At 47.3% G+C, this 26,468-nt stretch overlaps 1 protein-coding gene across 1 annotated transcript in view; it reads left to right on the forward strand.

Moving 5' to 3' along the window:
* Positions 1-93: 93 nt before the first annotated feature.
* INTS1 (integrator complex subunit 1) overlaps positions 94-26,468 on the forward strand; it is a 75,814-nt gene continuing 49,439 nt past the window's right edge. Inside the window, exons 1-18 of the mRNA XM_080980910.1 lie at positions 94-243; positions 1,501-1,764; positions 2,286-2,482; positions 3,350-3,487; positions 4,612-4,771; positions 7,316-7,421; positions 9,714-9,900; positions 10,624-10,769; positions 14,608-14,749; positions 14,854-15,030; positions 16,460-16,568; positions 17,770-17,890; positions 21,116-21,193; positions 21,843-22,000; positions 23,553-23,649; positions 23,845-23,936; positions 24,665-24,725; positions 25,671-25,868. Of these exons, the coding sequence (XP_080837036.1) occupies positions 186-243; positions 1,501-1,764; positions 2,286-2,482; positions 3,350-3,487; positions 4,612-4,771; positions 7,316-7,421; positions 9,714-9,900; positions 10,624-10,769; positions 14,608-14,749; positions 14,854-15,030; positions 16,460-16,568; positions 17,770-17,890; positions 21,116-21,193; positions 21,843-22,000; positions 23,553-23,649; positions 23,845-23,936; positions 24,665-24,725; positions 25,671-25,868 (2,489 nt within the window). The 5' untranslated portion in view covers positions 94-185. The remainder of the gene's footprint in view (positions 244-1,500; positions 1,765-2,285; positions 2,483-3,349; positions 3,488-4,611; positions 4,772-7,315; positions 7,422-9,713; positions 9,901-10,623; positions 10,770-14,607; positions 14,750-14,853; positions 15,031-16,459; positions 16,569-17,769; positions 17,891-21,115; positions 21,194-21,842; positions 22,001-23,552; positions 23,650-23,844; positions 23,937-24,664; positions 24,726-25,670; positions 25,869-26,468) is intronic.

Genomic DNA, 26,468 nt, shown 5'->3' on the forward strand with positions numbered 1-26,468 from the left:
CAGCCCAGAGCCTGGAAGCGCGCGTTCGCTCCCCCTCCCTCGCCTTATTTTTGTTCCGGGTCGGGAAGGGCACGCGCGGCCTCTTCCGCTTCCGCCTTCCTTTCCGTTAATTCCCTCCCTGCCGGCCCTTCGACTGTGAGGAGGAAAAGCGAAGAGGGCGGGAGTGGGGAGGGGGCTCCGCGGGGATGAACCGCCCGAAGCCCGCGGCCGCGCGCCGCCCCAGCGCCGTCGCCAAACCCTCCGGTGGGTAAATGGGGGTGGGGAAGCGCGTGCACGAGACCCGGGGGGGGGGAAGGGCAGCTCCGCCAAAAAAACAAAAAAACACTCTTCTCCACCCCCCCAAAAGGAATGACGTGGAATCCTAGAACTGCAGAGCTGGGAGGGGGACCCCCAGGGGTCATCTAGGCTGACCCCCCGTAACGCAGGAGTAACAGCTCGACGATCCTTGGTGGGCCTCTGCTTGGAAACCTACGAACCACAGAACTGTAGAATTGGAAGGGACCCCCTGCAGCCTTTCTCAACCTGTGGGTCCCCCGATGTTGTTGGACTACAACTCCCATCACCCCTTGCTAGGAAGGCCAGAGCTCAGGGATGATGGGGGTTGTAGTCCAGCAACATCTGGGGACCCACAGGTTGAGAACCGCTGCCTAGGGTCATCCAGTCCAACCCCCTGCAAGGCAGGAATCTCAGCTGAAGCCTCCATGGCAGATGGCTATCCAACCTCCAAGGGAGGAGAGTCCAGAACCTCCAGAGAGAGACCGTTCCATTGTTGAGTGGCTCTCGCTGTCAGATGTTTCACTGGAATCTCCTTTCTTGTTCCTTGAATCCTACCCTCCCTGGCAGGAGAAAACAAGCATGGAGGTCCGTTCTTAACCTGAAACTGTTCTTAACCTGAAGAACCCCTTTAGCTAATGGGGCCTCCTGCTGCTGCTGCGCCGCCGGAGCACGATTTCTGTTCTCATCCTGAAGTAATATTTCTGGGTTAGCGGCGTCTGTAACTTGAAACGTCTGTAACCTGAAGCTTATGTAACCTGAGGTACCACTGTATTTGAATATGGCTATCCTATCTTCTCTCAGTCTCCTCTTTTCCAGGCTAAACATACCCAGCTCCTTCAACTGCTCCTCATAAGGTTGGCTTCCCCACCCTTGACCATCCTCAGCGCACTTTCCAGCATGTCAATATGTTGCTTAAATTGTGGCGCCCAGAATTGGACACACTCTTCCAAGTGTGGTTTGACTAAGGCGGAATAGAGTGGGACTTTTGCTTCCCTTTATCTGGACACTAGACTTCTGTTGATGCAGCCTAGAATGGCATTAGTTTTTTTTTGCTGCTGCATCACACTGTTGTCTCATGTGAAGCTTGTGGCCCACTAAGACTCCGGCCAGTCAGTGTCAGCAATACTCAGCTACCTGAGCCAATGGTCGGACTCGATATAAGGCAGCTTCCTGTTTTCTCCCTGACTTTGCATTTCTCTGAACTGCTCTCTTTTTTCCTCCTAGGTCACCCGCCTCCGGGAGATTTCATCGCCTTGGGTTCAAAAGGCCAGTCCAATGAATCGAAAGCGGCCGTCACGCTGCTCAAGCCAGCTTCGGCTGGGTTGCCCTCCGAGCGGAAGCGGGAGGCCGCCTCCAGTCTTGCCAAGCGCCCCAAACTTTCCTCGACACCGCCTCTCAGTGCCTTGGGACGCTTGGCAGAGGCAGCCGTGGCTGAGAAACGGGCCATTTCTCCTTCCATCAAGGAGCCCTCCGTGGTCCCCATTGAAGGTAAAGAGAGAGGGAAAGACCCTTTGCTCCAGAGAAGGCAATATACACCTCTGAATACTAGTTGCTGGAAACAGCAGGAGGGGAGAGGGCTTTGTGTTCGAATCCTGATTGAGTGTTTCCAGGAAACGCATCTGGTTGGCCATGCTGAAAACAGGATGCTGGACTTGATGGGTCATTGCCTGATCCAGCAGGTTCTTCGTGTGTCCAACAGACATCATTTACATATGCAGATGTTTTGATGCAAAGGTAGATGATGGACTTTGTTGCTCTGAGGCAGATTTCAAGCCCTGTGGGCAAATATGAAGCATGCTGCAAGACTTCTGCTCCTTAATATTTTGGCACCCTCACCAAAAAGATTGTCCACCTTTAGGTTATCAAGAGTGTTACCTTTTTTCCAAACCCCCCTAGAAGCCATTTGCCTTGAGCTTTGGTATAACGTTTATTTGGATTGCTTAAAAATGACACCTGCCAATAGGCTGAGGGCTCTGAGGAACCCATTTCTTGCCTGGCTCTCTTTGCAGTGGCCCCAGCGGTTTTGCTGGATGAGATCGAGGCTGCGGAAGCCGAAGGCAATGACGACCGCATCGAAGGGGTGTTGTGCGGGGCCGTGAAGCAGCTGAAAATGAACCGGGCAAAGCCCGACACCACCCTGTACTTGAGCCTGATGTACCTGGCAAAAATGAAGCCCAACATCTTTGCCACGGAAGGAGTGATTGAGGTGAGAGCCGGATTTGTCTTTGTGCATCAAGTTTAGAAATATTGACTAAACTCTAGGGGCGTGGTGGGATAGACAATGGAACATATCTCTTTTGGATATTTTGGAACGCCCTCGTACCTATGGGACCCCCTCTCCTGGTATGCCCCACGGAGGACCTTAAGGTCCGTAAAGCAACACCCTAGAGGTCCTGGGCCTTAAAGAAGTTAGATTAGCCTCAACCAGAGCCAGGGCTTTTTCAACACAGGCTCCTGTCTGGTGGAACGTTCTGTCTCATGAGACCAGGGCCCTGCGGGATCTGATTTCTTTCCTTAGGGCCTGTAAGACAGAGTTTTTCCTCCTGGCCTTTGGCTTGGAGTCAATTTGATTCCCTTCCCCTCTTTCTTTTTTCCTTTCTCCTCCTGTGATGAGGCTGCATTTTAATGTTTTAATGTTGTATTTTAATCTTGTTTTTAAGTTGCATTCATTCAACTTGTTTTTATTATTGGTTGTTAGCCGGCCTGAGCCCGGCCTTGGCTGGGAAGGGCGGGGTATAAATAAAATTTATTACTATTATTATTATTATTGGAGAAACTAATGTAGCGCTAAGGAACACAAAGACCAAAGTTGATTTTTAAACCATATGGTGCATGCTTTTTCAATATACAGGAAATGACGATGTTGCCCCCTTTCCATCAGCTACTCACAGCTCACTCGGGGACAATTGGTTAAAAAAGAGTATAGAAGACCCTTAACTGATAGAATCAACTCTAAGCTGTTATACAAACCTGCTTAACTTTTGACTCCATCATTTACATGGAAGGCTTTCTTAGCAGGTAGGAAACGTTCAGGATCTCTGCTTGTTCTCAGTGGGGGAATTTGCTTTTGCAGGCACTGTGCAGTCTCCTCCGCCGAGACGCCTCCATCAACTTCAAAGCCAAAGGGAACAGCCTGGTGTCTGTCTTGGCCTGCAACCTCCTCATGGCGGCATACGAGGAAGACGAGAACTGGCCCGAGATCTTTGTCAAGGTACAGCAACTTGGGGCAGTGCTCGTGTGGGAGGCTTACTGGAGGCAGGCGGAAGTGTTAAGGCTGTGTGCAAGGACAGGAGCATCTTCAACACCTGTCACTCGAAAATAATTATCTCTTTTAAAGTGTTTTTATCCCTGCTCTTCAAATGAGAAGGCTCCCAGAGCGGCTTTGTGTTTTAGATATACACAGTCAAAAGGAAACAAGGCAGGCCCTGGTGAACATGTCACAAAAGGAAAAAGCTATGGGGAGGGAAGAGGAAATCAGGCAAACTCAGCATCAGTTCTTAAAGTGGCCAGCTTGAATCAAAACAATCCAAGGGCCAATTGGAGTGGTGTTGTCAGTCCCTCTGCTGCAGCCTGGTGGAATGGCAGCTTCTAGAAAGAGAAGCAAATACAACAGTAATTATATAATAATAATAATAATAATAATAATAATAATAATAATAATAATAATAATTTATTATTTATACCCCGCCCATCTGGCTGGGTTTCCCCAGCCACTCTGGGCGGCTTCCAACTGAATATTAAAAACAGTACAGCATCAGACATTAAAAACTTCCCTAAAGAGGGCCGCCTTCAGTTGTCTTTTAAAAGTAAAATAGTTGTTTATTGCCTTGACATCTGCTGGGAGGGCGTTCCACAGGGCAGGCGCCACTACCGAGAAGGCCCTCTGTCTGGTTCCCTGTAACCTTACTTCTCGCAATGAGGGAACCGCCAGAAGGCCCTCGGCACTGGATCTCAGTGTCCGGGCTGAACGATGGGGGTGGAGAAATATCCTACCCCATTGACTAATGTTTTTATTAAGCTATGGAGGGTTTATGATTTTGGCTAAAATTAGAGGGAGCCCAGAGTCGCCGGAGCTGCAATAATCAGCTGCCGTTCATTTCTATCGCACGGATCTGTGTCATCCCAAAAGTTTGAATACCCGTAACACCAGCATCTGATATAAGAGTGGCTGGAAAGTACTGATCTTGTCTGTTTGGGGCACACCCACCCACCCCGCTTAACTGCTTTGATGCCTGTGTGTTGGTTCTCTTGACAGTTGAGCCCTGGGATACAAATAGGGGACTAGTTCTTTTCGGTGCAGGTGCAGAGAAGAGTTTCTGTTCATCTCCTTTACAGGTTTACATTGAGGATTCTCTGGGAGAGCGTATCTGGGTAGACAGCCCCCACTGCAAGACCTTTGTGGAAAACATCCAGACGGCCTTCAGCACCAAGATGCCTCCCAAAAGCATTTTGCTGCATGGGGAGGTTGGACGCAGCGGAGGAGACCTGAGCGCTGGTAGGACTCTGACTCAGAGAGTTGCTTGGAAGGTGGTTGTTTGTTTTCTGAACATACAGATAACAACATCAACATGCAAGACAATCACAGTACATCCATTTTAATCGTGTTCACTGTGAAGTCCAGTAGATTAAATTTAAAAGATCTCTAGTGTTTGATTGAGAAATTATGGTATGCGTAGACCTGTTGACATATGAAATCAAACCAAGCTAAACTGCCAGAGTCATGTTTTTTACCTTCCATTGTCTATTTGTTAACCTTTCAGTTATGTATTGTTTTACCCAGGGGGCAGCAAACTTTCTCAGCACGGGGTCGGTCCACTGTCCCTCAGACCTTGTGGGGGGCCGGACTGTATTTTGGGGGGGAAAATGAATGAATTCCTATGCCCCACAAATAACCCAGAGATGCATTTTAAATAAAAGGACACATTCTACTCATGTAAAAACACTAGGCAGGCCCCACAAATAACCCAGAGATGCATTTTAAATAAAAGGGCACATTCTACTCATGTAAAAACACTAGGCAGGCCCCACAAATAACCCAGAGGTGCATTTAAAATAAAAAGAAAAACTCTTTCCAAAACTTGCCGACTCCTCCTTGACTGGACAGTCGAGGAGGAGGAGGTAACAGTGGCAATGGTGAGGTGGTCCCAGGATTTTGGCCACTCAATAACCATGGCCCAATGGGAAAATTTATGGAAGATCAATTGGAAATTCACAAATTGTTACACGATTAGAGAGAACTTTCGAAAAATGCAACATCGATGGTATCTAACACCATGGAAGCTTTCAAAAATGTATAAAAATGTATCAAGTAATTGTTGGAGATGCGGAGACTCAGGAACATTCTACCATATGTGGTGGATATGTAGGAAAATACAGGTATTCTGGGAGAGTATACATGCAGAACTGCAAAAAATGCAAAAAATGCTAAAGATCTCTTTCAATAAAAAACCAGAGGCCTACCTCCTGGGAATAACAGATTTGGATATTCCACAAAGGAGGAAGGGTATCTTTTTATATGCGACGGCGGCGGCAAGAGTTTTGATCGCAGCAAAATGGAAGAGTAATGAAATCCCCTCTATTCAAGATTGGATCCAAAAGCTGACAGAATATGCTGAATTAGATGGTTTATCAGAAAAAATAAAAAATAAATCAAAACAGGAATTTGTTTCTAAATGGGAGGTTTTTAAAGAATATCTGAAAAATAAATATAGTAGTTTAAATTCTGTTGCAGCATTCGAGGAACTTCAGTAATAGCTGCAAGGTAGATATAAGAAATTAGATTTAATGAGAATAAGTTTAATTATGAAAAAAAAAGTGTATTGGCAATAAGTAATATGAATTTGAAGTATGGAATAGACGGGAGGTTGGGTCTTTAGTGTTAAGACCAATAGATGCTTTATTGTTTGCTAAGAATATTAAGTGTCTATGGTTATTTTTGTAATTTGGGTGTAATTCGGTATTTGTGTTTTTTGTTTGTTTGTTTTTCTTGTTGTATAAATAAAATTTTAAAAAAATAAAAAATAAAAAAAGCACACATTCTACTCATGTAAAAACACGCTAATTCCCAGACCGTCCACGGGCCGGATTGAAAAGGCGATTGGGCCAGATCTGGCCCCCCGGGCCTTAGTTTGCCTACCCATGGTTTTACTGGTTTTACGTCCCACCTTTTTCTCCGAGGAGCTCAAGGTGTGGCCTGCGTGGTTCTCCCCCTCCTCTTTAATCCCCACAACAACCCTGTTAGCCTGATGGACAATGACTGGCTCATGGTCACCCAGTGAGCTTTATAGCCAAATGGGGATTTGAACCCTGGTTTCTCAGGTCTTAGTCTGATACTTTACCCACTGTGCCACACTGGCTCTCAAATTTGCCAGATGCTCATGTGCAACTTGGATAACGTTAATCCTGTACCAGTTTTCCAGTGTTTACTTATCAGCTGCTGAGATGCCACCTTTGAAACTAAAACTAAGTCCTTGTAAGGAATATCAGCCTTTTCATTATCAACAAAGCCAGCTGTGGAATTCACTGAAGCTTGCATCCTACTATTTAACCAGTCTCTTCAAATACTTTTTGCCAAAATCAATTTGTTACAGAACAGTTCCACCACATATGATCAGTATAATCCCTCTAGCATGGTTTGCTTAACATTGTGTTGATGCGGAAGCTTAAATGGAACTTCTCAGAAATTGACCCGGTGTGAAATTTTGACAATGGTGCTTGGCAGGTCCTGGGATCTGAAGATGAGATTAGCAGAGAGATTGTCGCAAAACGAGATGGCGTCATTTCATAGGGCTTATTTCAATAAACCATTGTTTAAGGTTAACCACAGTGTACAGTTCAGACGTAGCACTGAACTGTCGTTAATTGAAACTGGAAATGAAAGCTTCTGCACTCCTCGTAGCTCTTCTGGAAAGGAAGGGTGAGAATGAGTCTGTGACGTTTGCTGCTGCTTGTTCCCACTGTGACAAACCACGGTTTATTGTGACATCTGAACTTGCCCCCTTTCTCTGTGTTGAAATGTGTGTTCTTGGTTTTCCTTCAGGGAACAGCCCACATCCCTCTGTGCCTGAAGAGGAGGACAGTCAGAGTGAGCTGCTGATTGCTGAAGACAAGATGAGCCCAGAGCAGGAAGGACAACTGATGCCCAGGTACGCTCACCCATTGATGACAAATGCCCTCGCTTCAAACAGCACTGGAGAACTGCAGAATGATTGAAGGAAATGTAGCATGTGAGATTCAGCTGGACCTTCCTATGTCTTTATTAACCCTATAGCAGGGGAGGACAGACTCCACACTTACAGGACCTTGTTTGTACTTTATCAGATCCACCCAGTGGAGCCAGATGCAAAAGCATGGTGTCCTTCGCTTTTGAGCTTTGCTTTGAGTGCCAGAACTGAGGTGCACTCACACTCCTCCCCACCCCCCAGATCCATTCCTGGTCACCCCCTAGCTTTAAATTGAAGTGTGGGTGTCCGGAATAGGGGGCAGAGTCAACTTGTTGCTGCTGCTATTGTTAATGAAGTGAGGCATGAGGCAGGAGTTGGTAATGCAGGTAGAAGAAGAAGAAGAGTTTGGATTTGATATCCCACCTTTCACTCCCTTTAAGGAGTCTCAAAGCGGCTAACATTTTCCTTTCCCTTCCTCCCCCACAACAAGCACTCTGTGAGGTGAGTGGGGCTGAGAGACTTCAAAGAAGTGTGACTGGCCCAAGGTCACCCAGCAGCTGCATGTGGAGGAGCCGGGAAGCGAACCCGGTTCACCAGATTAGGAGTCTACCGCTCTTAACCACTACACCACACTGGCTCTCCAGGTGAGCTGTGCACAGGCAAGCTGCCAGCTAGCCCTGCTGAGGCTCTTTTTATTAGCACAATATGCAAAACCGGTCAGATGCATTTTGGACTGTGCCCTTTACATCTTCCAATCACGTGATCGTGGGGCGGTCCAAAGTTATTTTGGCACCTGTTTCCACCGCGTCATTTTCCCCTTGCACAATGTATGACGAAGGAGACAAAGGTCACAAGACACGGCATGGCAGACCACTGAGAAAGCCAAAGGTTAGATAGAGGGCATGATGTTCAGAAAGCTGTGGCTTGTCTGTGGGTGGAAGTGTGCTCCACGCCCGGCGATCATTCCTTCAGTTAAACAACCAGGAGTCAAACTCTTTCCAATTTCCTGCAAATCACTTAAAGATCTCCCAGTAGATCTGTATGTGGCTTCTCTCATCCCTGCCTTATAGTCATTGTAGTTCATATAGCTGTAGCCGCAGTGATTGCATATGGCAAAGGCTGGGAAGAAGAAACGACGGGATCAGTTGAGGGCAAGAGAAGATGGTGATTAGACTGTTCTGAGGCCCAGTTGGTGCTAGCATGAGAGACAACCTTTTCTGTGTCTGCTCCCCTATTGGGGGATTCCCTCCCAACAGAGCTCATCGTGGCTCCCTCCCTGTTATCCTCCAGCTGGCCGATCAAGACCTTCCTCTTCAGACAGACATTTGGAAACTAAGGTGCAGACAGACGATGCTGATAATGGGGTTGCTCTCAGGACAAACCGCATTTGTAATTGCTGGTTCTCAATGTGCTTTGATGCTTCTCATTTAGTGTTTCCCACCAGTTTGTTTTTGGCATTTTATAATAATGCTTCTTCCAAATGTTGTCAGCCGCCCTGAATCCCAGTTCGGCTGTGTGATAGACCTAAAAGCCATGGCCTCAACCCTGTCCTGCTCTGTTAACCTGCTTCTAAAAGCAGCCTGTGCTTCATGCCCAACATTCATTTCCGAGCACAATTCAAAGTGTTGGTGCTGACCTTTAAAGCCCTAAACAGCCTCGGCCCAGTAGACCTGAAGGAGCGTCTCCACCCCCATCGTCCAGCCCAGACACTGAGGTCCAGCTCTGAGGGCCTTCTGGTGGTTCCCTCCCTGCAAGAAGTAAGGTTAAAGGGAAGCAGGCAGAGGGCCTTCTCGGTAGTGGCACCCGCCCTGTCGAACACCCTCCCATCAGATGTTAAGGAAATAAACAACTACAGTGGTACCTTGCGTTAAGAACTTAATTCGTTCCAGAGGTCCGTTCTTAACCTGAAACTGTTCTTAACCTGAGGTACCACTTTAGCTAATGGGGCCTCCCGCTGCTGCCGCACCGCTGGAGCACGATTTCTGTTCTCATCCTGAAGCAAAGTTCTTAACCCGAGGTACTATTTCTGGGTCAGCGGAGTCTGTAACCTGAAGCGTCTGTAACGTGAAGTGTCTGTAGCCTGAGGTACCACTGTATCTGACTTTTAGAAGACACCTGAAGGCAGCCCTGTTTAGGGAAGTTTTTAATGTTTGATGTTTTATTGTGTTTTTAATATTCTGTTGGGAGCTGCCCAAAGTGGCTGGGGAAACCCAGCCAAGTGGGCGGGGTATAAATAATAAATTCCTATTCTTATACGGCCTTGTCCTGTCCCAGGTACGACGACCTGGCCGAGAGCGTGGAGGAATACGTCCTGGACATGCTACGGGACCAGCTCAACAGGCGCCAGCCCATGGACAACGTGTCCCGGAATCTCTTGCGCCTCCTGACTGCCACCTGCGGCTACAAGGAGATTCGACAAATGGCCGTGCAGAGGCTGGAGATGTGGCTGCAGAACCCCAAGGTAAGAAGGCTGGGCTTGGTTTGGATTTTTTTAAAAAACTGAAACTCCCCGTTCCCTTACTTGAACTTGGAGATGGGGCTGGATTCTATCCAGGACAGGTATTGCTTTTGTTTGTTGTTATGGTATGTTGTGTGTGTGTGTTTATATTGTAAATCGCCCTGTGATCTTCAGACGAAGGGCAGTAAGGAGATTTAATAAATAATCCTAATAGTCTGACCTGATATTAGGCAGCTTCCCATCTTCATTTTTTAAATCATTTATATTGTTTTTGCAAATACAAAGCACAAATAAACACAAACTTATAAGAACATATCTGTATAAATTCTCTGAATCTTGAGACTTCCCCCCATCCCCTCCATAAAGTCTTATTTTAAGCATCTACAACTGCATATTCATCCATACTCCAATTTTTACATCAAACCATGTTGTCCATAATATTTTTTATGCTACAAGTGAGTCAAAATCCTGCTCTTGTTTCCATCTGCTTACAGTGGTCTCCTAAGTAACTTATAAAATTTCCCCATTCTTTTATAAAGTTTTTATCCTTTTGGTTTCTGAGTTTTCCAGTCAGCTTTGCCATTTCAGCTTGGTTTGCCATTCTTCTCTGGTAGGGACTTTATCTTCTTTCCAACTCCGGGCTAAGCTTCCCATCTTAATTTTATTCGCGTGGCTTCTTTCTCCCCTGCCTGCCCTCATTGCACCCCTGTTCCCCTTCCTTCCCAGCTCACCAGGCCTGCCCAGGACTTGCTCATGTCGGTCTGCATGAACTGCAACACCCACAGCTCCGAGGACGTCGAGGTGGTCTCCAACCTGATCAAAATCCGCCTCAAACCCAAAGTGCTTCTCAACCACTACATGTTGTGTGTCAGGTAAGCCCAGGCTGAAGCCAGGCAAAAGGCCCTCTTTCACTAGGCCTGGGGGCCTAATCCGGCCCCTGAGACAGTTTATTTCAGTCCCAAGAAAGCTCAACAACTTTGGGGTAAAATCGTAAAAAAAAAAATCAACAACCCTAAAAGGTCAACAACTTTGGATCTGGCCCTCTTTGAAAAAAGTTTGGACACCCCTGCACTAGGAGACCTGAGTAATAATAAATAATAATAAATTTTATTTAAACCCCGCCCTCCCTAGCCAGAGCCGGGCTCAGGGCGGCTAACACCAGTCAAATTACAATAAAAACATAATAGGGGTTTGGGAACCAATTTAAAATACAGGTTAAAAATACCATTTAAAATGCAGCCTCATTTAAATAGTAGCCCATAGATCAAAACCCTAAGGGGAGGGAAACATAAGGGTCAGACTTGAGTCCAAACCAAAGGCCATGTAGAACAGCTCTGTCTTGCAGGCCCTGCGGAAAGATGTCAAGTCCTGCAGGGCCCTAGTCTCTTGGGACAGAGCGTTCCACCAAGTTGAGGCCAGTACTGAAAAGGCCCTGGCCCTAGTTGAGACCAACCTAACCACCTTGTGACGTGGGACCTCCAAAATATTGTCATTTGTGGACCTTAAGGTCCTCCGCGGGGCATACCAAGAGAGGCGGTCCTGTAGGACAAAGGGCAAAGGTGGGGGACTTCCGGGTTGGCACCATCGCCGAATGGCGGACTCCCTCCGAGCTCCGGAGGGAGTCTGCTCGGCAGGGGCTGGGTCCTACCGCGCCGGCGACGCGGGGACCCTTAAAAACCACGGGCACGGAGCCCGTGGACATGGGGACTCGGCTGGCACCGCTAGCGCCCTCCCGACTCGTGAAGGAGCCTTTTTAAAGGCTTCGGATCGGGTGCCGGGGAGTGGCGTGGTGCTTTGAGTCCACTGCTTCCCCTGCCGAGCGCAGCCGCATGCCATTCGACGGAGAGCGCTGACTTCTTCCATTGGAAATTCGGACTATCAACAACAACCCGTGAGTAATTGGGAAACCGGGTACAAAAGGAGAAAAAAAAGAATTTTTTTTTCGGATTCGGCACGAGCGGGGGTGATCTAAAAAGGAAGTCAGTCCCCCCCCGATTGTAAACATTCTAAAACAAGGACTGGGTAACCAAGATCGAAAGAGAAGTTTATTGTTGACAAAAATCATTAATTCCACGATGGGAAATTACAAGAACTGTGCTGGAGGAGAAGAGTGGAGGGTGAGAGGGAAAATGCAACCCCCCCTGGGAACCGGGGCGATTCGTAGAGCCTGGCGAAGAGAGACGGAGACTTTGACAGCTGTCAAAGTAGCTGTCAAAGCTGGAGAATATAAAGAGGACTTTGTTACAAGGACTTTGCTGGCTAATTCTGTTACAATTTGACACAATATGGATATAAACTGTCGGAAAATAAGGAACAACAATTTGACTTTTGGATTAGAGGATATAAAGTTACTACAATCCCCCTAGAGGGGTTTCGGGACATTACAAGTGGTCGTACGTGGAAAATCACTCTGGGATTTGCACAGGACTTATCTTCTGGGAAAGCTGCAAAACTGAAATAGTATTTTGTCTACAGAGGTGTTTACATTAAAAGGAGACAATAGAATTTTCTATTGAAGAAAGGAAGGGACTGGACGTAAGTTTTTGCTCCTGAACAACAAACCTCTGTAGAGATACCAGATCTCGGAATAAGAACGTTTTAGCAGCTGAACAAGACAAGAAACCTGAGAAAGTAAGGAATAAAAAGAACAAAGGACTAACTACGACACGGAAAGAACAATGGGAGGAGCAGCAAAGACCAAGGAAATGAAAGGCCTCTATTAGACTGGATTTTTGAAGTTAAACATTATTAAAATAAATAAATTAAAAGAAAACCGGCAAGGTAGAATGGGAAAAATCTGGCCATGGACTTGAGACCTCCAGGCTGACAACATATAGACTGATGGACATGGGGAATTCAAACCGGGGAAGGGAGGGGGGAGTTTTGGAATCCAAAGGCTATGTAACCATCTTTTTGAACCTTCTTATATTTTTTATCTTCTATTTCTTTATATAACTTTTGTATATCATGGTATTTTGATTTGGCATGTTTAAAAAAAGGGAATTCGTGGAAGGAAATTGGGGTAGATCTTGGGGAAAAATCTTTTTTCTTTTTCTGTTAATGATGAGGGATGATGGTAAGATTGTATAATTTAAATTGGTTAATGGGTTAAACATATTAAATTTTAAACTGGGAGTGAGAGCTTGTGGAACCAAATTAATGAAAGGGGAATATAGTTGGGAGGGGGAGGAGGGAGTCCTAGAAAGAAGATAACGAAAGTAAGGCTCTAAATATATTCTATCTTTTCTTTTCTGTTATATTTCTATATTATTGGAAACTCTAATAAATATGATTTAAAAAAAAAAAAAAGACAAAGGGCAAAGGTGGGCCAAATCCTGCTTGTGGGTAGGGCTGGACCGATAACCGGTTTTCAACATTGTGATATACGGGCTAAATATCGTGATATACCAATGTATCACAATGTCTGAAATAAGGATGGAACTACATAGAGGCATTGGCTGGCTTCACGGCTTTACCTGCATTGTGGTTCTTGCATTACACACACACACACATCGTGATTCACAATATATTGCCACATCAAAAAATTATGAAACCGATAGCACAATATGGACTTCAAACTGGTTTTGGACAATATATCAGTCTATCGCCCAGCCATACTTGCGGGAGAGAGCAGGGGCAGCAGGAGCAAGGTTTGTGCACATCAGTGGTTAGGAAAAGAGACTGGTGGATCTTAAATTGTTGCTAATGGAGATGGGGAAGGGTTTCTCCCCTACATCTGGCAGGTGCCAGGGGCAGGTGGAATTAGCAGTTTGTCTAGGAGCAGGTGCCAGGGGCAGGTGGAATTAGCAGTTTGTCTAGGAGCCTAGTTACAGTCAACTTGGTTGGTTCTTTGTTCAAAACCTCTGGTGGCAACACCACCCCGTAAAAGAATTTTGGTCTGATGTGCTTAAGCGACTGATTAGTGATAATATTAAAGTTATGCTAGAATTATTTTTTGCTTTCATAATGTTTAAACAGTGCTTGACCGTTAAAAAGAAAAGCAAATGAGCAAACCACAAAGTGAAAATTACCAGTAATAACAACTATCTAACACATTAAAAATAAAAATAAGTAAGCAACAAACTAAAAACAGGGTAAGACATGTCAATACATCTGGGTAGGCTTGCCTAGACAAAAATGTTTTTATCTAGTGCTGAAAAGAGTTGAATGAACGCTCTTGCCTGATGTCAATAGGCAGGAAGTTCCAAAGTGTAAGTGTTTTCTTACAAAGGCAGAATGAGCATTATGTGGCCCATAATAATGGCTTTACAGGACATCACAAGGACACCAAATTTAAGGACTTGCTTCTGCATTTCCTTATAGTAGCTAGACAAACCACCATTTGATTGTGGAAAAAACTGGATAACCTAAACTTACCCACATTATATAGAACGATTTGGACTTTAGCAGTAGCATAAAAAATGCATATAGAATCCAGGTTCTGCAAGGAAAAACCACAATAATTTTACATCACTTGGCAGAACTTTATTACATATGCAGTGGGCATTTGTGGACATCTGGCAACTTTAATGTATGTAACATGAACTATGGAACTTCTTATTCTTTGAGGAGGTCTTGACGTGCCTTGTATATCACACAGGTGCTTTTGTCAAATTCCCACTCCTCTTTTTTCTACATTTTATGTAGTATTGTTTTTCTTCTGCATAAATAAGCTTTTTTCCCCTTTAAAAAAAACTTCATTTCCTGCAGGGAGCTGCTGAACGCCCACCGGGACAACTTGGGCACGGTGGTCAAATCAGTGGTCTTCAACGAGCTTTCGAATGCCAGAAATCCCAACAACATGCAGATTCTCTATACGGTTTTGCAGCACAGCCCAGAGCTCGCTCCAAAGGTAGGTGGCTGGTTAGCCAGGGCTAGGAAGTAGCCTGTGGGACAGAATAGATCCCTCTTGGCAACCCCACTTAACGCAGCATCTCCTCCTTGCTCTCTTCCCAGTTCCTGGCGATGGTCTTCCAAGATCTGCTGACCAACAAAGACGACTACCTGCGCGCCTCGCGGGCCTTGCTGCGGGAAATTATCAAGCAGACGAAGCACGAGATCAACTTCCAGGCTTTCTGCCTCGGTCTCATGCAGGAACGGAAGGAGCCTCAGTATGCTGAGATGGAGTTCAAGGTGAGAGGCCCGCTTGGTTTCCCCCACCAGTTGCTTCTGCGAAAGGCGCCTTATATGGTGTGTTCCTTCCGTGTTTTTCTTTTTCTTTGCTTTTGTAATTTTTTTTGTAATTTTCAATTACTAAAATCCGCTAAAAACCACATTTTGTCAATATCTAATTACAATTCATATGCCAATATATACCAATTATAAAGCCAATTATACATTTTGTGTGACTTCCTGCGTGCTGGATTTCAAGGTGGAATGTGGGGTTTTTTCCATCCTGCTTCCGAAATCTTAATTAATCCAACTACATTCAGTCTTGTTCTTAATCCCTTATCCACAGCTACAGATCTTTTGATTCCATTCCATTCGTATTATCAGATTTAATGAATCTTATTTCTGTAACAGAAGTTCTACGTCCTATAAATTTCCTGTGTGCGATGTTTACCGTATTTTTCGCTCTATTAGACGCACCGGAACATAAGACGCACCTCCCGCAAAAGCCAGGGATAGCCGCGCAAAGCTTCCACAGGGCAGCGGGATGAAGGCTCCCCGGTGCCCTGCGGAGGCTTCGTGCCACTAAGGCAGAAGCTAGAACAGCAAGAGGGAGTGCTGCGCAGTGCTCCCTCTAGCTGTTCTGGCTTCTGGGGTAGCCCGCAAAGCTTCCGCAGGGCAGCAGGATGAAGCCAATGTGAAGCTGCGCATGCCTCCTCCACACTGGAAGGAGCGCCGGAAATAGCATTTGCGCATGCGTGCGTGAACGCGCACTCCGGCCCTCCATGGCGTCTGCGGGACCGTGAACCAGCCCAAGCCACAAAAACTTTGCCGACCCCTGATGTACACCGTTCCGTTCTGTTGTTGTATTTTTGTATCCCCCTCTCTCTGAGGAAGCAGAGAGGAACCATGTTTTCCTTTGTCCTGATTTGTATATAATAGTAGTAGCTTAGTACAGTGGTGCCCCGCAAGACGAAAAACTCACTAGACGAAAGGGTTTTGCGTTTTTTGAGTCGCTCCGCAAGACGAATTTCCCTATGGGCTTGCTTCGCAAGACAAAACGTCTTGCGAGTTCTTGCGAGTTTGTTTCCTTTTTCTTAAAGCCGCTAAGCCGTTAATAGCCGCTAAGCCGCTAATAGCCGCTAAGCCGCTAATAGCTGTGCTTTGCAAGACGAAGAGACTCGCGGAACGGATTAATTTCGTCTTGCGAGGCACCACTGTACTCACACCTCGAGTCTAGCTCTGCTGTTGTTGACTCTGCTAAGGTAGTGTGCGCTCACGTCCCAAGACATGAGTCACGGAAGCACTTCGGGGAAGAAGACTGATGGATCTCCCGAGCGACACGCAGAAGGGAGAGACGGGCTGGCACATATGTCGTTTGCCTGGGGGCCTGTCCTGCCTCCCGGCTACCCCCACCCCCATATTCACCATCCTCCCCTCTTACCCCCGGCAGGACCGCTTTGTCATCCACATCACAGACCTGCTGGCCGTCTCCATGATGCTCAGCATCACTGCACAGGTGAAGGAAGCCGGCCTCGCGTGGGACAAAGGAGAGAAGAAGAGTAAGTGGGTTGCATCACCTGGCTCTAAAAACAGGGCGAGGGAGAGGGAGCTGGGTAGACATGCAGGATCTGTGGGCCTGCTCTGGAGACGCTGCCCAGAACCGATGTGAAAATAAAGCACGTAAATAAATAAAATTATTAATTCCATCACATGGCTGTCATAATAAATCTGAGCTTTGTTGCCGTGCATTGTCAGTCCCACAGCCTGTTTCGAGAGCGTTGCCCTCTTTTATCAATTAAAAATGAAGCATTTGCATACCCAAATTGCACAGACAGCAGCAGTGGTTTCGTTTGCAAGAGTCGGGGACCATATTTTCCAGCGCCAGTCCTGCAGCAAAGGATCCCTCTCTTTTCCCGGGGATCATGTGATCCTTACTATCTCTTTTTCTTAATCTGCATCTGAACATTGTGAACAGGATAACTCTTGCAGGCAAAAAATTGAACTCCGGTTAATTTTTTTAATGTGGTTCTTTTTTGAGGGGGGTGTTATTGGCTTGTTTTCATTTTGATTATATATATAGTGGTTTTACATTTTGATTTTGTTCTGTGAACCGCCCTGAGACATCCGAGTATAGGGTGGTACATAAATTCCAATTAATAAATATAAGTAAAATGAATTTTCTTACTGCCATCACCCACCCTTCAGATCTGTCTGCCCGGACTTAAGAACAGGGCTTTTGTGTCGAGAGTCACATTTTCCCCGTGGTAACCTGTTTGGAGCCACATTTTGTTTGGGGGGGAGGACTGCAACCAGAGGTGGGCAGGATCACACTGAAAAGAGTGGGGCCACCCTTTCTCTTTTCCTACTACCCTGTTTCCTTTTTATCTCTCTCTTTCTTGCACCCTTCTTCTCCCTCTAGCCATCCCCCCACACCCTTGCATCTCCCTCTCGCTTTCCTGCTTCCATCCCAGCCCAGGGAAGGACTTGACCTCTCTTGCCAAGAGGTCTGATCACTTCTGGAAGGCGCTTGAAATCAGGCCAAGAGGTGCATGAAATGAGGCCCCTTGGGCTGCAGATTACCCACCCTGGCCTAGAACCTTGACCCACCTGTTTTAAGTAAGGTGGGCAAGATGCTGACTTTTGCCCTTCGCCCTTTCCCCTTCCCCACCATGGCTGTGTGCAAGAGGGCTTCCTGGCTCTGCCGTCCTGGGACCTGATGACGTTCCTTCTGACCTCCTCTGCCTCTGTCCTTCTCCCCAGACTTGGAGGTCCTGCGTGCCTTCCAGAACCAGATCGCAGCCATCCAGAGGGACGCGGTTTGGTGGCTGCACACGGTGGTTCCCTCCATCACCAAACTGGCTCCCAAAGAATACGTTCACTGGTAAGAAGCTGAGCTGGAGATGATGGTGTTGATGGTGCACCCGGCCTCTTGGGGGAATGTCCTGGGTTCCCTCTGAGCACCCTCGTTCAGACCAGGATTTGATCTCGGAGCCAGAAGGCAGAGGGTGGGGAATCAGAATAAGATGAAATGGGGGGGATGGGCATGCATGGATCTTCTGACAAGGTAGGAGATTGCTCCTTCCCTGCCCAAGAGATCTTGTGGGAAGAAGAACGTGTCCAGAGGAGGGCAACCAAAATGGTCAAAGGCCTGGGAACGATGCCTTATGAGGAACGGCTAAGGGAGCTGGGCATGTTTAGCCTGGAGAAGAGGAGGTTAAGGGGTGATATGATAGCCATGTTCAAATATATAAAAGGATGTCACATAGAGGAGGGAGAAAGGTTGTTTTCTGCTGCTCCAGAGAAGCGGACATGGAGCAATGGATCCAAACTACAAGAAAGAAGATTCCACCTAAACATTAGGAAGAACTTCCTGACAGTAAGAGCTGTTCGCCAGTGGAATTTGCTGCCAAGGAGTGTGGTGGAGTCTCCTTCTTTGGAGGTCTTTAAGCAGAGGCTTGACAACCATATGTCAGGAGTGCTCTGATGGTGTTTCCTGCTTGGCAGGGGGTTGGACTCGATGGCCCTTGTGGTCTCTTCCAACTCTATGATTCTAAGATTCAGGACAGATAAAGATTCAGCACGTAGTAGTAGTAGTAGTAATAATAATAATAATAATAATAATAATAATAATAATAATAATAAATTTTATTTATACCCTGCCCTCCCTGGCCAGAGCCGGGTCAGGATGGCTAACACCAGTAAAATTACAGTAAAAACAAAATGGGGGGGGCGGGGGACAAATTTAAAATACAGGTTAAAATGCAATTTAAAATGCAGCCTCATTTTAAAAGTATCCCATAGATCAAAACCATTGGGGAAGGGAAACGTAAGGGTCAGACTGAGTCCAAACCAACGGCCAGGCGGAACAGCTCTGTCTTGCAGGCCCTGCGGAAATATGTCAAGTCCCGCAGGGCCTTGGTCTCTTGTGACAGAGCGTTCCACCAAGTCGGGGCCAGTACTGAAAAGGCCCTGGCCCTAGTTGAAACCAATCTAACCATCTTGCGACTTGGGACCCCCAAAGTGTTGTCATTTGTGGACCTTAAGGTCCTCTGCAGGGCCAACCAGGAGAGGCGGTCCTGTAGGTACGTGGGTCCTAGGCCGCATAGGGCTTTAAAGGTCAAAACCAGCACCTTAAACCTGACCCTGTGCTCCACCGGGAGCCAGTGCAGTTGGTAAAGCACTGGATGAATGTGATCCCGCAGCAAGGACCCCGTAAGGAGCCTTGCCGCAGCATTCTGCATCCACTGGAGTTTCTGGGTCAGCTTCAAGGACAGCCCCGTATAGAGCAAGTTACAATAATCAAGCCTGGAGGTGACTGTCACATGGATCACTGTGGCCAGATCAGGGCGAGAAAGGTAAGGGACCAACTGCTTAATACGGCGGAGATGGAAAAATGCCACCTTTGCTTTGGCTGCAACCTGCGCCTCCATGGAAAGGGAGGCGTCGAAGCTATGGAAGGAGCTCCAATCAAGAAGCAGTGACAGGTGCCAACTTGGATGACTTTAAAAGAGGATTAGGCAATTTCACGGAGGAAAGAGCTACTGACGGCAGCAATGCTTATGAATACTGGTTTCTGGAAACCATAGGAGGGGAGAGTTGCTCTTGTGCTTGAGTCCTGCATATGGGTCTTCCCCAGTCATCTGGTTGGCCAGTGTAAGAACAGCATGCCTAGATTAGGTGAGCCATTGGCGTGACCCAGCGGGCTCCTCTTTGGCTCTTATGACAGGGGGCCCCAGAGGCATGACCTGCTGTGATAGCTGGAAGATACAGAGGGGATGGGGAGGTAGGTCTGGGGCTGTCTCCCAGGGAGAGGCGGTAAAACAAGAAGAGATTCAACCTCTCAGCCCCACCTACAGACCATGAATCCCCACAGGGACAGGGAAGCCGCTGGACATTGATTGATGGATTATATTTCTATGCTGATTTTCATTCAAATGATGAGATCCCTGCTTCAAGCAGTAAATAATGACATAACAGCATTACAAATACAGCATAACTCTCATGGAATAATTAGCAAGTCACCAGTAAAACAATTACAAATCATCAGTGAAACAATTTCAATTATAAGGCGCTATTAACAAAACAACTACTACAAAATAAACACACAATTATAGCCATGTTTTAGGACTACAGTATTTGTAATCTAGAAAGCAGCATTACCGTTGGCACAACAGCAGCCAAAATTAAACTAAGCACTGTTCAATTCATACACACACTTCCCACATCCCCATGACTGATAATCTTTCAATCTGTTCAGCTCATTAAAATGCCCAGGCACATACCGTACTTTTCCGTGTATAAGACGCCCCCGTGTATAAGAAACCCCCTATTTTGGGGGACTCAAATATAAGAAAATGGGGGGAAATGTCACAGAGTTGTTGTTGAATGGCTATTTTTTTGCGGAGAATTGACCTGAATTGTTGAGCTTTTTTTGCAGAGGATTGCCAAAAATCACTCCCCCACACCCCACACTCGTCGCTAAATCCACCTCCTGCCTGTCCCATCGCCGACAGAAGCTGCCAATCATCCGCGCCCGACTGCCAGAGCGTCAGCCAATCAACGCCACCCATTGACGCAGCAACCAGTAACACACACAATAGCCACTGACAGCCTCAGCAGCAGCCAATCATACATCCACCCTATGCACTACCCATGTATAAGACGACCCCCACTTTTTAGCATGATTTTTAAAGGGGGAAAAACATAGCCTTATACACAGAAAAGTACGGTAATACCTGTGGCAGCGACTCCTTTCTGAAGGTTCCTAGGGCTGGAGGTGGGGCAGCACCGGGGAAACCAACCCCCACATGATGACAAAGTCCCTCACCCCTACAGTTCTTCCTCTGGAAACAGCTCCCTTATGAAGATTACCGGGGCTGGAGGGTGGGGCAAGGCAGGTGGAAAAAGCCATTGCCTGGTGGACAGCACCAAACCTGTCACCCCTCCACTTGAAAGCTTGGTGGGCAAGCAGGGAATCCCATTGGAGCAACTTTGCTGCTCCCATGCAGTCTTGGAGCATTTCCTCCTGTTCTTGGGCTCCTGAACCTTGACCCTTTCTTCCTGGATCAACTTGATTCTGACACATCGCTTTCCCCTATTTTCTAAGCCTCCACAAAGTGCTGTTCACAGAGCAGCCAGAGACCTACTACAAATGGGACAACTGGCCTCCCGAGAGCGACCGCAAGTAAGTCGGGGGCTTGGCTTGGCTTTATTTATTTATTTTTAAAACCCACAAAAGCCCAAGGGAAAAGGTGATCACTCTTATGCAGAAAGGTTATTGGCTAGTGTCAGGGAACTGCCATTGGCCAGAGGCGAGAGATAGAAGGGCAGTTGTGTCACAGGGAACCTCCAAAAATCTTGCAAAGCAGTTCCTCTTCCGGCAAGGAGGAAAGCCCCACCTCCAGTGGAGGGGAGGTGCAAGGACCAGAGGATGCTAGTAAGAGCCTTAACACCGCGCCTGAGCCAGTTGGAGAGGAGGGAAGCACGCCTTTGCCATCGCCCATCATGCGCAGTAGTCTGAGGCACAGGGAGGGGCGGAAAAGGCTGGGGGTGACGCGACTTTTATGCTGGGGGAGGTACAAAAACAGACCACTCCCGGATTCTGCTAGCGATTGAGCCAGGCATGAACTTATGACGCTTTTCACTGTAAATAGTTTGCACCAAAATAAAGCCTGTAAAAGACAGGTCGGAGTCCTTCCTGGTTACTCTCGAGCAACCGCAACAGCACCTGACAGCTAGGTTTGCTGATCTGTTTGACTTTGCACCCTATATGGACTGACTCTTTGGAAGCCAGTAGCTCTTTCTCTCTCTCTCCCTCCCTTCCCTCCCACCAGCTTCTACCTCCGCCTCTGCTCTGAAGTACCGATCCTCGAAGACACACTCATGCGCATCCTCGTGATCGGCCTGTCGCGGGATCTCCCCCTCGGCCCCGCCGATGCCATGGAGCTTGCAGACCATCTGGTGAAACGGGCGGCAGCTGTGCAGGCAGACGGTAGGATTCTGGCAGTGAAGCCTGGGTTTCGCACACCCACTGGTTTTATTTTGCTTATGCATCTCAAGGTGCTGGAATCATAGAATTGTAGAGTTGGAAGGGACCCGGAGGGTCATTTACGATACGATCATCCTTATTGTCATTGTCAACAAAATTGAAAAATCTACACCAGACATTCAAAACCCAACAAGCCTGCTATCCCAACCTGGTTAGCCCCTTAAAAACTCTGATACCCCATTTTTAAACACAATATACTCACATAGAGACTACCTTACACAGCGTTTAAAACCAAAATCGCATTTGGATGGAAACTGTTTTTCAGGCGGCTAGTCCTAGTCTTTATAACCCTGTACCTTCTTCCAGAAGGCAGAAGCTGAAAGAGATCATTTCCAGGGTGCGCACTATCCTGCACTATCTCTGCAGCTTTCTTATGGCACCTGGAAGTGCAGATTTGATCCAAGGTGGGAAGAGTGTTCTCTCCGCAGTCTTTATAACTCTGGACAGCATTGTTTTTTCCCTGACTGTGCAGCTCCCAAACCACACACACAGACTAGTTCTAGTCTAGTTCTAGGTAGGAACTCAACAAAAGCGTCCACTGTTGTTGGACTGCAGTTTGCATCAGACCCAGCCCAGGGGTGGAGGAAGGAGGGTGCGGTGGGTGCGGGCGGGCCACCCCAGGTTTCACCACTGGGGGGAGGTGACCAAATGCCGGGCAGCACTCACCGTGGGGCCTGCATCACACCTCTCCTGGGAGAGATGTGGTGGCTTGGCATCTGCAGGTTCCACACTGCCCAAACGGTCCGCCTGCTGCCTGCCCCCCAGCTGTAGGGCAGCTGAGTGGGAGGAGGCAGGCGGACTCCGGAAGCCCCGCCTCATGGCAGCAAAGAAGATACAGTCATACCTCTTGTTACGTTTGCTTCAGGTTAAATCTTTTCAGTTTGTGTCCTGTGGCGACCCAAAAGTACCGGAAAGGGTTACTTCCGGGTTTCACCGCTCGGGCATGTGCAGATGCTCAAAATGACATCACGTGCATGCACAGAAGCGGCGAGTCGCAACCTGCACAAACGCGCAGACATGGGTTGCGTCCTGCTCATGTTGTGAATGGGGCTCCGGAATGGATCCTGTTCTCAACCAGAGGTACCACTGTACAAATATGATTAGAGCAGTGTTTGCTCACAGCCTTTGAGGCTAAATGGAGTCTAGGTGAGATTTCCAATCGAGGCAGAAGGACTTTTTCACTTATAAACTTCCCTGTGTCTCCCCAAAGTATTTGTCTCCATTTTCCCACTCTTACTCATTTATTTTTCTGTCCTGCTTTCTTTCTGCAAAGCTCCATGGGGCAGCATTCATGGGCATCATCCTATCTGGGCAACGGATCAGACCCAGACCGGCTTAGCTCTGCTTTCTGTTACTCCTGTATAACCCAATTTCCTTATCCCCTTCATTGAATCTGCACCGTTTTCCTTTAGGACTCAGCTAGTTTTGAGTCTGCAATCTTAAGAAATTGAATTGCATCAACACACAGCTCATGACATACTTCTGCTTCCTTTAGATCTTGAAGTCTTGAGAGTGGAGAGGATCCAACTGATCGATGCCGTCTTGAACCTGTGCACTTACCACCACCCAGAGAACATCCAGCTGCCCCCTGGGTAACATTTGCATGCATGCAACTCTTGGGCTAGAGAGAATAACTTAATTTTATTGTGAGCAGAAAACATAAGGAAGGGGTGGGGAACCAATAATAGTGAATGGCTATGTCTAGAGCATCTTTGGGCAATGGAAACAATTTTTTAAGAAAATTAAACTACAGCAATGCAATATGATTGTTTCTGTTTGCTTTGAAGGTACCAGCCTCCAAATCTGGCCATCTCTACTCTCTACTGGAAAGCTTGGCCTCTTTTGCTCGTTGTTGCCGCATTCAACCCCGAAAACATTGGTGAGTGTAATGAGGACAAAAAGAAGAGCCTGCTGGATCGGGCCCAGGGCTCATCTGGTCCAGCAACCCTATATCCCCTTACCAAGCTACAGTGCTCTGAATGGCAGAAAGTCATTCCCTTTTCCTAGGAAACTCAAAGAATTGTAGCTCTGCGAAGGGGATAGTGGGGAAACTCTCAGCATCCTTAACAAACTACAACTCCCATAATTCTTTGCTGGGGAAGCCATGGCCGTTTAATTATATACAGTGGTACCTCGGGTTACAGAGGCTTCAAGTTACAGACGCTTCAGGTTACAGACTCCGCTAACCCAGAAATAGTACCTCGGGGTAAGAACTTTGCTTCAGAGTGAGAACAGAAATCGTGCAGCAGCGGTGCGGCAGCAGCGGGAGGCCCCATTAGCTAAAGTGATGCTTCAGATTAAGAACAGTTTCAAGTTAAGCACGGAGCTCCAGAACGAATTAAGTTCTTAACCCACGGTACCACTGTATATATGTGTGTGTGTGTGTGTGTATTAGCTGAGGGTGATGGGAATTGTATTCCAACGGCTTCTAGAAGGCATCAGTTCAAGGAAGGAACTGACAGCCAAAAATAACACGTGATCTACTGGGGAGAGGTGTGTCATTGGGCAGAGTATTGCAGAGAGCTGTGTTCAAACCTCTGGCTGTTCTGCATGGTGCCATCTCAATTCTCTCTCTCTCTCTCTCCCCCCCCCCCGCTTGTGTCTTAGGTCTCGCTGCCTGGGACGAGTACCCCACGCTAAAGATGCTCATGGAAATGGCCATGACAAAGTAAGTATGCTAATCCTGCCTATTTCGGGGAGCTGAAACTTAGTCTGTACATAGGGCAGGATGTGGAGACTGATTCCCGGGTGTGCCAAATGGATTGTACAATTTCTGGCTGCAGGTGGGTGCTGCGTTAACATTAAAAGAGTGGGGGAACCAGTTGAAGGCTGAAGATTAGCACAGGAGCTGTCCTCTTGTCCTGACCACAGATGGAAACTCAAAATGGGAAGGGCTGGGAAGGCAGGGCAAGAGTTTCTGATAGCTCCGAGTGAGCAGCTTTGACGCTCGGAAGAGGCACTCTCCTGAGGCTGGTTTTATATCCTCTTAACACCAGGGCCTTTTGGGTGGTGGTGCCTGCCTGTGACGTTAACATATGAGACTGCTGGAGGTGAAATAGTTAAAACAGGTTACCCAATCTGAACCAAGGGGATGGAGTCAGAGGGACTATAAAACCAGCTCTGGTAGGGGCGAAGGGAGGAGTTCGTTGGGAGTTGGTTGGTTGGTTGGAGTGGGAGTGAATTGGGATAAAGTCCGGGGGTAGGTTGAGTTAGTGTAGTGAAATAAGCTGAGTCAGGAACAGTTAGGGGCTAGGAAGACAAGTAAATATCTGAGAGGTGGTTTAGTGACTGAGAGCAGGTAGCGGAAGTTATAGGTCTGGATAGGCACTCCATGATTGTAATTGACTGATACCATTTATGAAGCCACACACTTGTTAAACTGCAATAAATAAACAGAAGTTTATGTTCCAATTTAACCCTGACTGGACTTAGTATTGTCCCAGGTAGGGCCTGGGTGGTGGCAGCGAGAAATCAAGTGGTGGCACAGGGATCAACAGATGGTGAAACGTCCGGGGACCCCGTGTGATCGCCACACTGCCCTCTGGAATGTGATTCCAGGGAACATTTTTGATCTTCTCCTGTGGTCTTATATTCCCCCTGCTGTTCCTCTCAGCAATTACTCCTACCCTCCTTGCACTCTGACGGACGAAGAGACCCGCACAGAAATGATCAGCCGCGAACTTCAGATCTCGCAGCGGGAGAAGCAAGAAATCCTCGCTTTCGAGGGCCACCTGGCGGCGGCGTCAACCAAGCAGACCATCACGGAGAGCAGCAGCCTCCTGCTGTCTCAGCTCACCAGCCTGGATCCCCAGTAAGCAGCCTCTGTTGCCCCAGGGCAGCCTTCCCCAACCCGGCGCCCTCCGTACGATTCAAACTGTGCCAGTTGGGGTTGATGCGAATTGTATTCCAAAGGGGAATGTGACACAAGTTCAGATCTTTCAAAGTGGGGGGAGATCATGGGATTGAAATATTTTATTGTCACTTGTACAACTTGTATACAGTGAGATTACACGAGCACCCCCCACTCAGCTCTCTTAGTCTTAATTCCCCTCGTTTACTGACGCACACCCACCAAAACCAAAAGTCAGTTCCCCTGTTGTTATCTTTTCATTCAGCAGCCTAGCAGTCCACGGATAGAAGCTGTTCTTTACCCTGTCGGTGCGACTATTCATGCTTCTATATCTTCTGCCCGAGGGCAGGAGATCAAGAAAGTGCCGGCCAGGGTGTGAATCATCCCTGAGGATTTTCCTCACTCTCCTGAGGCAACTTTCTTCCGCTATTTCATCCAGCAGATTCACGGGACAGCCCATAATATTTTGTGCTGTATTCACCACCCTCTGTAGGCACGTCCTATCAGTTGATGTCAAACCAGCGTACCACACCGCGATGCAGTATGAAAGGACACTTTCTA

This window comes from Podarcis pityusensis (assembly GCF_964106645.2).
Source record: "Podarcis pityusensis genome assembly, chromosome: 14".
NCBI lineage: Eukaryota > Metazoa > Chordata > Lepidosauria > Squamata > Lacertidae > Podarcis > Podarcis pityusensis.